The 16,857-nt window shown below is 38.5% G+C and overlaps 1 protein-coding gene and 1 pseudogene across 2 annotated transcripts in view; both read left to right on the forward strand.

Moving 5' to 3' along the window:
• Positions 1–16,857, forward strand: part of ATP2A2 (ATPase sarcoplasmic/endoplasmic reticulum Ca2+ transporting 2) — a 61,347-nt gene that overhangs the window by 33,654 nt on the left and 10,836 nt on the right. For both annotated transcript variants that reach the window (XM_077159823.1, XM_077159824.1), the window contains exons 6-11: positions 3,223–3,303; positions 5,975–6,060; positions 6,914–7,378; positions 10,588–10,676; positions 11,215–11,317; positions 12,111–12,242. In XM_077159823.1, the coding sequence (XP_077015938.1) occupies positions 3,223–3,303; positions 5,975–6,060; positions 6,914–7,378; positions 10,588–10,676; positions 11,215–11,317; positions 12,111–12,242 (956 nt within the window). The remainder of the gene's footprint in view (positions 1–3,222; positions 3,304–5,974; positions 6,061–6,913; positions 7,379–10,587; positions 10,677–11,214; positions 11,318–12,110; positions 12,243–16,857) is intronic.
• Positions 358–3,213, forward strand: LOC143682128 (60 kDa heat shock protein, mitochondrial pseudogene; annotated as a pseudogene).

Consider the following 16,857-nt stretch of genomic DNA (forward strand, 5'->3'; position numbering starts at 1 on the left):
TTTTGTTATCCCTTCCCCAGGGAATTTCTTTCTGCAGTGTATTTTAGAGAAAATTGTACTTTAGTATGAAGAGAGATGCCTCATTTTTCTGCTGCTAACTAAAAAATAATGCTGTGAATAACCATATATTGTATGAGCATATCTAACAGAATACATTACTCAAAATGAAATTTGTAGGTTAAAGATTATGCTTTTGTGGTTTTGATAAATATTGCCACATTGTCTTCCAGTGAGTTTATAACAATTTGTTCTTCTTCAGCAGCATATTCAATGCTGTTATAAAGTCTGGAAGGATGTATGAATTATAAGTACTAAATAGGCTCTGAATATTACAAGAAGTGGGTGGGAGCCACCTGAAAATGTATTGCTGCGGGGGTGGGGTGGGGGGCGCGACAGAGGGAGGGGACACAGACTCATTGCCATGTGCGCCCTGCACTCTGTCCCTCACTCGCCACTGAACACCTTACCTGTGCCTGCACGCCTGGCCACCACCCTGCAGAGATCCTTCAGTTACCCGCCGTCCTTCACCAGATGAACCCAGTGTCCAGGACATTTGCTCCTCATCTCCCTCTGGCTCACACCAAAGATGTAAGATTCGGTGCAGATGCCCGAGCCTCAATGCTTCAAGGTGTAGACATTTTAGCTAATGCTGTAGCTGTTACTGTGTGACCAAAGGGAAGAACAGTGATTGTTGAACAGAGTTGAGGAAAGCCCACAGTAACAAAATATGGCGTGACCATTGCAGAGCCAGTTGACTTGAAGGATAAATATAGAAATATTGGCGCAATGTTGCCAGTACCATCACAGCTACCGTACTGGCACGCTTTATTGCCAAGGAGGGCTTCAAGGAGATTAACAGAGGTGCTCATCCAGTAGGAATCAGGAGAGGTGTGATGTTAGTTGTTGATGCTATAATTGCTGTACTTAAGAAGCAATCAAAACCTGTGACAACCCCTGAAGAAATTGTGCACAGGCTGCTACATCATTTTTGATGCAATGGAATAAGGTTGGAAGAAAGGGTGTCATCACAGTAAAGGATGGAAAAACATTGAATGATAAATGAGAAGTTATTGAAGACATGAAGTTTGATCGGGGTTATATTTCTCCAAACTTTAATAATACATTAGAGGATCAGAAATGTGAATTCCAGGATGGCTATGTTCTGTTGAGTGAAAAGAACATTTCTAGCGTCCAATCCAGTATTCTTCCTGCTCTTAAAATTGTCAGTGCTCACTGTAAACCCTTGTTCACAATTGCTGAAGCTAGTGATGGAGAGGCTCTTAAGTGTACTTGTTTTGAATAGGCCGTAGTTGATCTTCAGTTTGTAGCAGTCTGAGTTCCAGGTTTTGGTGACAATAGAACCAGCTTAAAGGCATGGTTGATGCTACTGGTGATGTAGTGTCTGAAGAAGAGTTGACTAAACCTTTGGGTTGTTTAGCGTAATGATTTGCGAAAAGTTTGAGAGGTCATTGTGAACAGAGATGAAGCCATGCTCTTGAAAGGAAAAGGTGACAAGGCTCAAGTTGGAAATTTTATGCACGATGTCTGTTAGATGCCACAGCTAGTGAATATGAAAAGATAAAACGACATGAACAGCTAGCAAAACTTTCAGATGGAGTAACTGTGCTGAAGGTTAATGGAACAAGTGATGTGGAAGTGAATGAAAAAAAAAAAGTTACAGATGTAGTCAGTGCTGTTTGAGTTGCTGTTGAAGTAGGCATTACCGGGAGATGGCTGTGCACTGTTTTGATGCACTCTTAGCCTTGGGCTAACTCTAGCTAATGAGGATCAGAAAAATGGTGCAGAAATTATTAAAAGGACACTCAGAATTCCTACGATGACCATTGCAAAGATAGTTGAGAAAATTATACAGTGTTCCTCAGTTGCCTGTGATGCTATGCTTGGAGATTTTGTGCATGTGATGGAAAAAAGGAACTATCGAGCTGAGGTTGTAAGAGCTGCTTTATTGGATGCTTCTTGGGTGGCCCTCTATTAATCACAACACAGAAATCCCCAAATAAGGGAAGGACCCTGAAGTGGGTGGAATGGGTAGTATGGGAGGTGGCATGGTCTAATTCCTAGAATAGTGCTTTACTGTAATTAATGAACTGTGATGGGAAGCTCAAGGCAGTGTTCCTCACCAGTTAGTTAAAGTAATTTGAAGAAAAGGACAGAAGAGAAGGCTGACTGATGTAAGAAACTCACTGTAACCATAGGTTGCTGATTTTGGTTGAAAATATGTAATGGTTTACTGTTGTCATTGTCCATGCCTATGGATAATTTATTTTGTATTTTTGAATAAAAAGGCAATTGTACATTCCTAATGTAGGGTACAAGACCTATCTATGTACTGATGTATTGCTTTCAACTTAAATCACAGGCATTTTTAGTGATTCTCTTAAATCAGGACTTTATTGCATGGCATCACTAAATGTGAAATTAAGAAGCAGCCTTTCTGTGGAGAGTAAGAATAATTGTGTAAAAAGTAGAGAAATATCGAATTATGTGACAAACCTTTGTGTAATAAAAATATGTTTAAAGTTTAAAAATATGTATATATATTTAATATATTTATAAAACAAGACATGATAATGTTTTTGGACATTCCATATATTCAGCGTTTGTCCTTGTTAGCAGTGTAATGACCCAGAATTCTCATTAGTCTATGCACCTGATGCAGCTGATGAGTTAGTTACCACTGGTGATTTGTTCTTCTGAATAAAACCACCATATTTCAGACTGGTCACCCTGTATATGAATCCTCTTTCTATACATCCTTGTCAACTTGGTATATTTTTCTCAGCCCTCAGTGTTTGTCAGTTTGATAGGTAAAAAGTGGTGTCTGTTATAGCTTTACTTTGTGTTTCTCTAAGAGCCAACTATGTTTCCTATTCATTATTTATACTTAATACGGCTAAATAGAAAAATATTCTTTAAAATGAAAGCTCTAATCTGAGCATATAGAGCTACTCTCTTTAATGTGTACTTGGAGGTTTTTCCCTAAGTGTCATCCTCTCCTTTCCTGTGCAATTCACACATTATGCATACCCAGTAAAGGAGTTACGAGCCTGAGATAAGTCATCTATCTTGCTTATTTAACAGAATTTTGTATATTTGTGCTAATAGTGACTTTTTATTTTCTTTAAAAATTGTGTTTGATTTGGAGATAAGTTCGTCTTTTTATAACATTGCTTATTTTAGCTGTCTTTTTTCCCCTATTAGTTGGAGACAAAGTTCCTGCGGATATAAGGCTAACTTCCATCAAATCAACAACTCTCAGAGTAGACCAGTCGATTCTCACAGGTAAATATTATAATATTGGAAATCATTGAATTTCTTGAAGTCTCTCTGATATATCCCGTATTATAGAGTTGACTCCTCCTGCCTTGCTGTTCCTTTAGTACCCCATCTTAATTCTCTAAGATGCTTTTGCTTACAGCTTGATCAGTTCAGGCTTTTTTGCCATTATATTGAGTTTAAAGGCATTAAGTGGGGGAAGCCATGCTGATGATTTTTTAAAAATCAGATTTGGTCTTTATCCCATAAGGTCTCTGTTTTTAGATTTTTCAAAAATTATTTTTTGATTAAAAAAAAAACCAAGCCACCATTGTGTTTACAAGATTAGAAATTCCTTTATTAGCAGAGATAGTTGTCTTAAGGTTAAAGTGTTCAATTTTCCCTGTTGTGTGAAAATTACTTATTCATGGTCCTTTTTCGCAGGCAACAGAGGCTCCATGGCTGTGATTTTTTTTTTTATTGGAGGAATACTGTTCTCACATCTAACATACTTTGCAATAATCAGTTTCAAAAGTTAGCACAACGGAAAAAAAAATGGTTTTACTACCTGGAGTCATAAGCTTAGATTTGGGATTGTTTAAAACATTTTCCCACCTTTGTTTGATGCAGGCACAGTCTAGGGTGGAGGGTTCATATTAGCTGGAAGTAAGGTTGTCGGAAGATTAACTTGAATACAATGCTAACCTGAATTAAATAGTGAGTAAATATAAAATTTAAAGGTTATCAAGATTTTCTATTTGATTATCAGTTTTTAAAAGCAACGAATGTTATAGAAGTAGTGATGTGAGTCACCTGGTTCTATATTTGTTTTATTGTTTTTTTATGACTAGCTTATTTATTAAAACTTCCATTAGCAGTATCAGGCTGGAAGCTTATAAAATATTGGGGTGGGGGGACAGGTTTTGTGCCTGTCTAAAATTTTCATTGTATGCCACAGAAATAATTGCTGTTTTAAAACTCTTCATGCAGGCGTGAGATTTTGCTGTGTTGTGTTGTGCAAGTTAGTGTGATGCCCCAATATATCCCAGAGTAATTTGAGCAGTGAATAAAGAAGTATTTGCAAAATCCCTTTGTGGGACTGGAGAGAAAGGAGGAAATAGTCACCTTCCCCATTTGGAAAATTTCTGGTATTCTTGCAAGCAGTAGGGAGAACCGATTCAGTAGGCTGAGCCCTCTGTCTTGGGGCACACACATACCTCGGAAATTTTATTCCTGCAAAGGAAAGACTAAGCCTGCTTAAAATTAGGCCTAAGAGTCACCACCAGGGAGCCTGTCTTGTTGCTTAGATGGGGCCTCTCTCACTAAGCCAAGTTGGCAGGTAAATTCACTGTCCTCCCCACTATAAGGGACATGGCTTCCGTGGGTGCAGATCTCCCTGGCAACATGGGATAGAAGTCCCAGGATGATCCAGGACCTGGCATGAAGGGTTTGAGAAAGCCTTCTTGACCGAAAGAGGAGAGAGAGAAATGAGATGAAGTAAAGTTTCAGTAGCTGAGAGATTTCAAACAGAGTCGAAAAGCTGTCCTGGAGTTTATTCTTATGGATTATATAGATATCCCTTTTTAGGATATCCAGTACCTGAAACCTTTGAGCTGTGTTCCAGTAGCTTTGATTCTTGAAGACGATTGAATAACTAACTATATAACTTTTACAATGTGACTGTGTGATTGTGAAAACCCTGTCTCTGAGGCCCCTTTTTATCCAGGGTATGGACAGTTGAGTAAAAAAAAAATGTCTAAAACATAAATAATAGGGGGGGACAAAGAAAATAAATTAGTAGATGGAAATACTAGTAGTCAGTGAGAAGGAGGGGTAAGGGTTATGTGATGTAAAAGTGTTTAAAAAAAAACTCGTGGAATTTTTGAGTATCTGCCTTTTTAAATCATATTGTAGTTTTAGGCTAAATTGAAATATCAGACTCTTATCAGGTATTTGGAATTTGCTACCTGCAACTTAAAATGAACAGAGCCATATTTCAGATCAGATTAACCCTATGTAATTCCTAAGTGATGTTGAATAAAGTTGAAGCCAAATGCAACACATTTTAAAGTTTTAGAAAAATAGTCATTTAAAGCCATCTGATTGTTTCATTCGCAACTGCTGATTGTTTTATTTCAATTTTGCTTTGTTGAAATGGAATGGTCTGACTAGTGCTTGCAGATATTTCTAATATACTGTTTTCGTTGCTCGTAATTGGCATTACTAAACAAAAATATTCATTGGGACAGTGAATGGCACTCATTATTTAATATATGTTGTGTATACAATTTTTAGTTTCTGAAAAGTAAAAATATATTCACTTCTTATAGATGTTAGAGTGTATATATATATATATATATATATATATATATATATATATACACACACACACACACATTCAGTGTTTGAACAGAAAATAAACTAAATTTGAATGGGTATTCCAGAAAATAAAGGTAAGTGACTGAAATTTTACCTCAAAATTAAGTTCCTTTATTATGAAATTATATTTATTTTAATCCTGGCATTAGTTCTTTGCTCTGAAATGAGCTTCTTTTACTGAAGTTTTGTAATAAATTACCTTTTTTGGATGAGCTGAGCTTTTTGTCCTTTTTATGATACTTGACAATATCCCGTGAGTAGTAATGAGTAAGTACAGATGGCACAAATTTAACCATCCCTTCTCTCTCAACCTACTTAGGTGAATCTGTCTCTGTCATCAAGCACACTGACCCCGTCCCTGACCCACGGGCTGTTAATCAAGATAAAAAGAACATGCTCTTTTCTGTAAGTACTTTTATCAAATACAATTTTATTATGAGATGTTCTCAAAGAATCTTATTTTTTTTCCCACTGAAGTGTTGTGATTATTCCAAGGATAATCACTTTTCGTGGCAAGGGTATGACATTTTTAAAAATAAAAGGTTTGGAGGGGGATTCATAGAGTTAAGTTGTTTGGTATCTAGAATGCTGTTTCAAGTGGTGGGTTTTATGGGTTAGCTTGGGATCCTAACCATCTTAATAGTAAATGAAGGACTATATAAGTAAAATGAAAATTCTAAAGGAATATCATTCTAACACTAGGAATTAAAGTCAGGTAGGAAGAGAACTTTCATGTTTAACTTTTGCTTTTTTTGCAGTGCTAGTATGTGAGTGGAGGTCCTCCAGGTAGCCCATGGGGCGTGCGGGCTGGCTGGCTGCTCTTACTTAGAGCTGGCAAAAGTAGAGGAGATTGAACTATAGGAGCCAGAGGTAGAGAGTAATGCTTAGGGTTGAGAGCTATGTGGGAGTTTGAAAAATTGGGGAATGCAGAGGGACTAGAGCACTGCTAGCCCCCTAAAGTGGGCCTGCAAGCCAGGCCACAGAGTCTGTGGTGGGTCAGTGAATACTGCTCTGGGGTAAGTAGGTGAACAGATGGAACTGGAATTAGGAAAGATGCACACCCTGTGGCAGGTGTTGAGGGGTCAGTACCATAGTTGTATGGCTGATTGTCTGAACAGTAACTACTGGAAGGCCCTAGTAGTGTGAGAGAATCTGGATACCCTAGTCAAAATCCATAAAGCCTGAGTTTACACATGAGGCATTCACGTTGGGATATGAAGTCAGTCATCTCACTAGCTCTCCTACACTTCTGTCCTAGGGCACAAACATTGCTGCTGGAAAAGCCATGGGAGTGGTGGTTGCCACAGGAGTTAATACTGAAATTGGCAAGATCCGGGATGAAATGGTGGCAACGGAACAGGAGAGAACACCCCTCCAGCAAAAACTAGATGAGTTTGGGGAACAGCTTTCCAAAGTCATCTCCCTTATATGCATTGCAGTCTGGATCATAAACATAGGGCATTTTAATGACCCAGTTCATGGAGGTTCCTGGATCAGAGGTGCTATCTACTACTTTAAAATTGCAGTGGCTCTGGCTGTCGCAGCCATTCCTGAAGGTTTGCCTGCTGTCATCACCACCTGCCTGGCTCTTGGAACTCGCAGAATGGCTAAGAAAAATGCCATTGTTCGAAGTCTCCCTTCCGTAGAAACCCTGGGTTGTACTTCTGTTATCTGCTCGGACAAGACGGGTACACTTACAACAAACCAGATGTCAGTCTGTAGGGTAAGGAGGAGTAATTTAAGACTCTTTTCTGGTGGTGGTTTTAATTCATTCTAAGAATATACCTATATGCCATTAGAACTTGTGCTTTACAGTTTGATACCTTTATACTTGCCTTACCCAAATTGGGTTGTGTTGGTCGTAGCCTGAGCCCAAGGTAATTTCCAGCGCTAAAGAGGAATTAATCATTAAATTTCTAAAGTCATTTAATGAAATAAGCCAATTTCATAAAATTTATGTACATGGCTGACATACTTGTAGTAGAGAAATTACTGTAGGAAATCTATAAATGTATGACTGCTCCCTTTATTTTCTGTCTCTGTTACATGTATATAACAGATAAGCTATAGAGCGAGAGAGTTACAGCAGCTACCTCTAATCGCAATTAGTATTTTCATAACATGTTGAATGAAGCATGTTTTCTTTCTGAAAAAAAGTAAACAGTTGCCTTTAACTTGCTTCATTCCGTGTGTGTTCATCTTTATGTTGTTTGCTGTCACTTTGGGGTAAAATAGAAAAACATTTAAACTTGCCCTTAGAAAAACAAGAACCAAAGAACTAATACAGTAAAAATGCAACTGCATTAAGTTCTTTTGTATAACTTCGTCTCCCTGAGTTTTATTTAAACTTTGTAGTCAAAGTATAGTTCTTTGTATAATTCATACACATGTGTAGTATGAACGCATGTCAGGGATTTTATTTGGCTCATTAATAAGGGAAACCAGAAAGCAAGTCTAGTTGCAGAAATACTTGAGGAACTAGATATTTATAAAATAATGAAAAGGATGTTAGAATAGGGTAGTTAGGTTAGATTACAAAGCAAGCAAAAGTCTTAACAGGGCAATAAAATTCTAGGTTATCTTTAATATGAGCCCTTAATTGATCATGAATAGTCCAGCTTGAACAATGTTATAATCTTTGAGCCTGTTAAGCTATGCTTCTGTATAACGTTGAAGTCCTCCAGTATCCTTTTGACCTTATTTTGGATACTTTTTTCTTATCTCTAGAAAGGGTTTTGTAAACCCTCTGATGAATCTTCATCTTGTCAAGTTTAAATTCATGGTGATTTTTGGGTACACCCCCACCTACCCCCATTCTTTGTCTAGTCCATGCCCAGATTTAGAATGGATAGACAGTTGTTTAAAAGTTTTGTCATATTGGTTGTTTGAGAGAGCAAGAGGGGAATTTCTTCATGTTGACTATTTAGTATCCCCAAGTAAATTGTTTAAACTTTGCCTGAAAGCTTTAATTACTCAAAATAGTCCTCCTATTTAGTGTAAAATTGTAATAGTAACCTTTTAAAATTTTTTAATTCCGAAGTTGTGGTATCAAATACAATTTTTAACTGAGAAAAATTGAGTTCATTTTTATGATATTTCATAGTAAAATTTTTGCTCTCACATTGTTATATTCTCTTAACTGATTTAAAATGTTTTCTTTCACTAAAGAAGAACCTCTCCTCTTGTGTTGTCTTCTATCTTGGCAGCATGGAAGCTGGTGCTACTCAGGTGTTGTGCAGGAGGCTTCTTGCAGTGGAATTGTCTTAGGGACACTTTTCACCATGCATACCCTAAGTGGTTGGTTTGCCCACAACCTGAAATGCCCATATGCTTTCACATTCAGTTAATGTGCTTTAAAATTCTGAATGTCTTTTGTGCTGTTTACAAAAGGTGAAAACTTAAAGTACTAAAATATCATTAAAGAAAGCATGATGTGGGAATAATGCCAGCCAGCTTGGATATTATTTAGTGTGGTTAATGATTTCATATATAACTTCATATGAATATTTTGGGAATCTTGCTGCAGAGGTTAGAAAAGACTAAAGGCTCTGAGAAAGTAACATGTCTGAGGGTCACACAACTTTTAATAAAAAGGTAAAGTTGGATTTTCTTATCAAAAGGATTAGTAGGTGAACATCATCTCCCACCAGCACCACACATGCACATCTCCCTTTTTTGGTGTATTTGTAACCTTTCGCCTCTTTGGTCCTTTGCTTCCTCTTCGACAAAATACCAAATATCTGTGAAAAGAACATTTTTGACAAGTTTTAATTTTTTTTAGGTGTTATGTATGGTAGAAAACAAACTGTCTGTCATCTTGCTCCATGTGGCCCTGGACAAAAATCTTTGCCTCGTTTGACACACTGTGTTTGTGTTTGAACTCGACCCTTTATGTCAGGGGTCTGCATATTTTCAATTCCGTCGTATTTTTTATTTTCAGCAGAGGAGGCTTGTGCGTGTCATAGCTTTAATTTAATTCCAAGGTTGATTTTGCTCTGAGTGTGCTTTTGAAGTGAAACTTTTTTGAAATTTTCATTATCTAAAAGTAAGTGCTATATAACAAGCATATCTTTTGAGGCGAAAGAAGTTACTTTATAAAAAAGATGAGCAGATTTTATTAATGTTTTCCTGGGTGCTTTGAAAAGATAGGTCTTTATGGCATAATATGACCCATTTGGACTTGGGGTTGAGCATTTTTTAAATTCCTTATTGTAGAATATTTTGATCATGTTATTCTTACTTGACCATATTCAGAAGTTTAGTATGTAAAAGTACAGTTGAGGCATCATTTTTTGTATTTTTTGTTTTTTTTTGTTTTAAGAGAAGGTTTTATACTTTGAATGTGCAATGAAAACAATTTTTATCTTTTCCAAACTGGGCTTCTGAATGACTATTAAAAAGCCAAAAAGACCCCTCATTCTTAAGGAACTTGCCTCTTAATTCTTTTCTAAGCCTGTGCCACCAGAATTGTCTTGGAAACTTCTGTTCATTCAGCCCCAAGGGGGTTACTGTGTGCATGTAGTTGTATACCTTCATAGAAAATGAGCATTTTCCACAATTAATATAAATGGGGAAGAGCAGAGAAGCAGTTTGTCTTATTTTTTACTCAGGAACTGTTTGTACAACTCTGAAATGTGAGTTTATTTATCCCAAGTGCTTACTCTTTAGCTCTATGGCAGAAGCACCTACTGTCATTTTCTCAGGCAGCCATTTGGAATTGATCGACATTTTGCTGACCCAGAATGTCTCATTCAAGTTCACCTGGGTTGTCTTCTGTGACTTTGATGCCACTGTTAGTTTATTCAGCCCATTATGGCTGTTCTTTTCTCCGATTGTTAGAAAAAGGGACAGTAGTGTTTCTGATGCTGAGCTTCAGTTAATTAATTTTCTTGAATTTTGTATGCCTTTTAAATACTATACTTTTTTCTGCAGATGTTCATTCTGGACAAAGTTGAAGGTGATACTTGTTCTCTTAACGAATTTACTATAACTGGATCAACATATGCACCTATTGGAGAAGTGTGAGTAATCTTCTTTATCATGTAAAGAGTCTGTTTTGGCCGCTGTAATGTTTGTGTAGATTTGTGGTGCATCTAAAAAGTTCAGACAGCTTTCTGAATGTGACTCATATAGCCATTAGAGCAGCGCTCTTTAAAAAGCAAAGTATGGATCTATAATGCACACTTTGAAAAAGAAACACAATTTATAAGCCATTGACCTTTTTCGTATTTATTTATTTAGCTTCTTTTTGAAATCCAAATTTTCATATGGGGTTTATGTTTGTTCTTCATCTATAACAGTTTGTTCTGTTATTTTCTATAGCAGAAAATTTTAGTAAGAATTAATGGTCTTCTCCAACCATTAATTCATTGGTATTGTTTTGATATGGTCTAATACTGACTGTGTTACCAGATTTCTAAGAGCCATGGTTCAGATTCTTTTGAATGCTTGCCGGTCTTGTCCCAAGATTCTGTTTATATTATTATGTAATCAGTGTGGGGAGCCACCAAGAGAAATGATGACACTGTGCTCTACAGGTCTACTTTTTCCTTTTGACAGGCATAAAGATGATAAACCAGTGAAATGTCATCAATATGACGGTCTTGTAGAATTAGCAACAATTTGTGCCCTGTGTAATGACTCCTCTTTGGATTACAATGAGGTAAGGTCCTTGTAAAGGAGAAAGTAGACCCGGCTGTTCTTATTCAAGGGTGGGGTGGGTAGAATGAAAATTCAGGTTTTTCCTTCCTCCCTTTGGAAAGTCAAGGTTCCTGATAATTATTTTCCCTTTCCATTCAAGGGCCTGTCTATATCAGGGCCAGCATGACCTAACCAAAGAAAGCTAAGAGCTCTTTGTCTATCTTAATGGAAAGTTGCAGTGTACTTGAGATTCTGGTCACTGTATAGTTTGGTTGTTATAGATGAATGAAACTCAGGATAGAAAATGTTTTCCTCAAAATACAGAGTATTAATTTTGCTTTTTAATATGGATAGGATTAATCTTCAGAACAGGCTTTAGGAGGGTTGTTTTGATGATGATGATAACATAATATAAAATTTAGGTAATAGAGGAAAACATTTTCCCCTTTTTATTTAAATAGTGAGGTAAATCCTTTGGTTTATATTACAACAGTCAAGCCAGTCCCCTTGAGAAACAGGATGTCAAGTCTTTAGAGCAATAAGCAGTGACAAAGATTAACCAAACGGATTTCGTTTCTTGTATTTAAAGGCAAGGAAAAAGCTAACTAGAATAAGAAATGCTTACTTGTCCATTGAGTCTATTTCTAATTATATCTTATCATACTGTGTAGTGGGATAAAATTGACCCATGAAAAATGATGTAATGGAGGACAGGCAGGTGGTTCTTTATTCTAAAAATGTTTGTCTTTTTATTAAAGAGAAATTCACTTCTTATCCCTTTTCCTTTCCCCTTTCTATACCTGTAACCACTACAGGCAAAGGGTGTATATGAGAAAGTCGGAGAGGCTACAGAGACTGCTCTCACTTGCCTGGTAGAGAAGATGAATGTATTTGATACTGAATTGAAGGGTCTTTCTAAAATAGAACGTGCCAATGCCTGCAACTCGGTCAGTATTTGCGCTTAATATCCTGTTCCTGCTGCCCATCGGCCATCCCATGTGTCCCTAGTCCACTCACTCTCTTACTGCCTTAGACAACTAATTATACCTTAACTTCTCAAACTTGCAATATCTCCTCCCCCATATTCATTCTCAGGTAAAATGATCTTGCTATCTATTTGACCAAGAAAATAAAAGCAGTCAATAGGTATTTTCCACAAGCAACCATCTATCTGTGCCCACAAGGTCTGCTTTCTTCCGTGTTGCTGTGAATGGACTGTCCTTGCTCCTAGCAAAAGCCAGCTCCTCCTTGTGCAGTAGGCCCCAACATCTCCTGCATTATCAGTTTTCCATCTCTGCTGGATCTTCTTCATCAGCATAGGAGAAACAATAGTATGTTTTTATCTTACAACTTTCTTTTGACTTTATTTCCCCTTGAGCACCCTACTCGCTCCTTTCCCTTCATAGTAAACCTCCTGGAAAGAGCTATGTTTATGTGCTATCTCTACCCTTTCACACCTCCCATTTCCTCAAGGCAAGCTTTTGCCTCTACTGGTCTATCAGAACCCTTCTTCTGTTAAATCCACCAGTCAAAATCATTTATGTGTTTATGCACCTAGTGGCACCTATAAAGTATATGAAGCAGAAGTTAGAAATAGAAATCCATGGAGGTTATAGCGTGTCTATTTCAGTAATTGATAGAGGAGGCAGATGAACAATTAATAAGGATATTGAAGATTTGGACAAACTGTAAAATGCACTTAACCTAATTTGTATTCTCTTCTCTCAATATGCTTTTCAAATGCACCATACTTTTTGGTTCATGAAGCAAGACTCAGGTTACACAAGGGTTGAAATCATGGAGACTGTTTTTGCTGACCACAATGGAATTAATCAAGAAAACGATAAAAAAGATAATTAGCAAATTCCCCAGGTATTTAGAAACTAAATAATACTGAAATAATCTTTGGGTCACAGAAGAAATTATGATGGGAATTAGAAATAATTGAATTAATCAGTAGTGAAAACAGATCATATGAGAATTTGGAATATGCTGCTAAAAATATCATTTCAGGGGAAATTTAAGCACATGTTAGAAAAGTAGAAAGGTATAAAATCAATGAGATAAGCTTCTCCCTTAAAGTAGAAAATCAGCAAATTAAATACAAAGTAGTAAAAAGAAAATAATAAAGATCACGTATCAGTTTTGAACAGATTTATACCAATAAATTGGACAAATCCCTTCAATAACAACTTTCTAAATTGACATCAGCAGAAACAGAAAATCTGAGTAATCCTATGTATGTCAGCTAAAGAAACTTGAGTATGCATAAAAAAAGTCTGGAGGCCCAGTGGATGTTTCTAGTGAATTCTGCCAAACACTTTTAAGGAAGATATACTGGTTTTACACTCAAAAAAAGAAAAAATCTTTACAAAATCTACACAAACTTAGATATTAAGAGAAAGAGCACTTTTCAGTTCATTTGAAGAGGCCAGCATGTCTGTACTACCAACACCTGACTTAGAGAAACAAGAAAAGGAAGTTACTAACTAATACTCTTCATAATTCAGATGCAGAAATCCTGAAGAAGATACTAGGAAATTTAGTCCAACAACATATAAAAAGGGGATAGTAATGTCATCAACAAGTGACATTACCAGGAATGCAAGGTTAATTTAACATTCAGAAATCAGGGTGGTGGAGCTCACTGTGCAGATGGCACAGGGCACAGGCAGTTGTTGGTCGGATGCAATTCCATCAAGTACACAAGTGACCTCATATCCTTTCTCCTGCCTGTCAAAGCCTGATGTGATGCCGGGGCTCTCTGAGGCCAGCCTTACCATGACCAGTGCTGGTGACAGCCTCCACCACAAGTTGGACAGCCACAAGCTGGTCCTGAGCCTCAGTGCCATCAATGAGATCCCTATGAAGAAGCTGGCTGCCCTCCCAAAGGCCACCATACCAAATCTGGTCTGCAGTAAACTGAGCATTCCATGTTGGAGTTGTGTGGTTTTACACACCTGATGAAACTAAACCTGGGTAGAAACAAGCTGTGGCAGCTGCCAGCACATTTTCACCATGTGGTCATCTACAGCACCTGAATCTCTTCAATAACATAACTGTCCACCCTTGCTCTGGTCAGCTCAAGAATTTGGAGTGGACCTCAAGGATTTGCCCTGTTGGTCCTGTCCTGGCCGAAATGCAAACGAGGGGTTATAGCATGGGAAGCCTATGGAGACTGGGCAAGGAGCAAAAAAAGGTGGCAGCAGCAGGAAGTAGATGGGGGGGTCAGAGAAGAATCATGAGGCCAAGGAATGGGCCAAAAGAATTGAATGGAAACTGCAGAAGCAGGGGGTAGGAGTTTTGGAGAAAGGAGCATGTTGCCTTCCAAGTAGTCAGGCAGGAGCAGAAGAAACCAAGGAACTAAACCAGGCCCTGTTGCTGCATATTCCACCCTGGAGATACACCAGCAGCCTTGGTTTGTGCTGGAGCTGCTGCTGCTGCCTCCACTCCCGCCACCACCTTTCTGTGTAGCTAGCAGGCTGGTTACTCAGTAGAGTAGTAGAGCTCCAGCAGCAGCCCTTTTGTACCACCGCAAACGCTGTCTACCTGCTGTCTGGGGTCTGTGCAGCCCCGAGGTCCTCCAGTGGACCCCGTAGACTGATTCTTAGCAGGGAGCATATCCTTGGTACCTGCTGCCTCCCAGCCTTAGAGCTTGGAATTGGGTTCTCTGGACACCGCCTCTTTAGTTTCAAATCTCGATGCCAGTTGCCAGGTGGCTGCCAATTGGTACTTTCCACCTCCTCCTTACAGGATTTCTTTCTTAAGGTTACGTAGTAGAATAAGGATAAATGGGGTGGGGTGACAGTTACCTGGATCGATCCTTGAAAAGTAGGCTTAGGAGTGAGGAGAGGTAAATACCTAGCCTTTTCTGGTTGTCACATAAAGCAGTGTAAAGGCAAGGCTCATTTTACTAAATGATTGCCTGACAGTATGTTTATGCTTGAGTGTGTCACAGACCCTTTCTTTCATCCCACCCGGGGTATGCAGTGCAGACCAGCAGGCAGTGTGTTACTGGGATCCTAGAGCAATGCCACACTCAGCAAATCCCCCCTGAATCGGGAGAGGGGAATTGGGGACCTCACTTTCAAACATTTTAGTGACCCCACAGAATCTCTTGTTGTACTAGGGAGTTCAAGATTGTCTAGTCCAATCTGACACTTGCCAGCCAGGAAACTGAGCCCTTCCATGATTGGCCTGTAGTTTCACAACTAGTGTGAAATGGAACCAGGCTCTGCTGCAGTACCCTTCCTTCCCTTGATGATATTTTGCCTCTTTCTCATCCTGAGAAAACAAAAGTCACACCAGAATTGAATGTCTCAGCCAAAGTGTACAATTGTTTGATTCTAGACTAGTAACTACACCTACTCAAGTAATGAAGGGAAATGAAGTGGTATCACAGAGAGCCATATGTCAGCTAATAGCTAGCAGAGATAGAGGGACTGTCCATTCTTTTGCCTGCAAGTTCTTCTTGCTCTGTGGCCTCTTGTGACTCATATTTCTCACAGTAGCTGGATCAGAAATGACTGTGTCCTGGTGTTTATTCACTGGGAACATTCCTGATTGCAAACTTTTTACTTCTCCACGGAGAAAGCAAGAAGATCCTGCAGCAGTTCAGAGACAGAGCACCAGGTCATTCATCACTTCCTAGAGGTGAAGCTGCCATTCTTTGGAGTATGTTTTACAGTTACTAGTATTATTTGCTACATTCACCAAATAAAGGTAGAAAACCATATGATCATCTGAACACATGCACAAAAAGCATCTGTTCTGGTTGAAAACTCCAAACTACCTATGCTAGGACACTTACTGTTGACAGGAAAAGACTTTCTGTTCTCAGCATTTCTGTTCAGTATTGCCCTGGCAGTCCTCATGCAATCAGGGTAGAAAAGTCAAAGATTAAAAAATCAGAAAGGAAGAAGTGCCTTTGTAGTTAGCAGTTGTGTACCTAGGAAATTCAGTGGCATCTAACACTAAATGGTTAATTCCCAGTCCTCATTTTACCTGATCAGCTGATTGATTCTGTGAACTGCTCCCTCCTTGATACTGTCCTTCCCTTGGCTTCTAGGTGGCCACACTTTGATTCTCTTCTCTGGCTTCTCCTGTCACCAGGAGATAGCTTGGCCCCATACCCGGCATTTTCTTTATGGTTACTCCCATGATCTCATCGGGTCATAGGACTTTAAATGCTGAAGCATCCACATAAAGCTATTTAAAATACTCTTAAAAGTTTTCCAGGCACATTAGCCACACTTTAAGTGCCCAGTAGCAACGTTGACCGTGTGAATGGGATGTTCCCGCTATTGCAGAACGTTCTAACCATTCTCCCCACCTCCAGTCCTCTCACCCTGGTTCAAGTCACTGTCACCTCTTGGATTATTTCTACAAAATGTTCTCTCTCCTCCTCCCCACTTAACTCTCAACACTACAGCCAGAACGCAGGACCCTCCATTGTCTTCCCGTTTGACTTGTAAAATCAAATGTATTGGAGTGACTTTCAAGACCTTATAGTCTGCCTCTGCCACTTTTGCCATGGCTCTCTGACTTCCCTTTTTCTCTGCA

This window comes from Tamandua tetradactyla, chromosome 5 (genome assembly GCF_023851605.1).
Source record: "Tamandua tetradactyla isolate mTamTet1 chromosome 5, mTamTet1.pri, whole genome shotgun sequence".
In the NCBI taxonomy this organism is placed as follows: domain Eukaryota; kingdom Metazoa; phylum Chordata; class Mammalia; order Pilosa; family Myrmecophagidae; genus Tamandua; species Tamandua tetradactyla.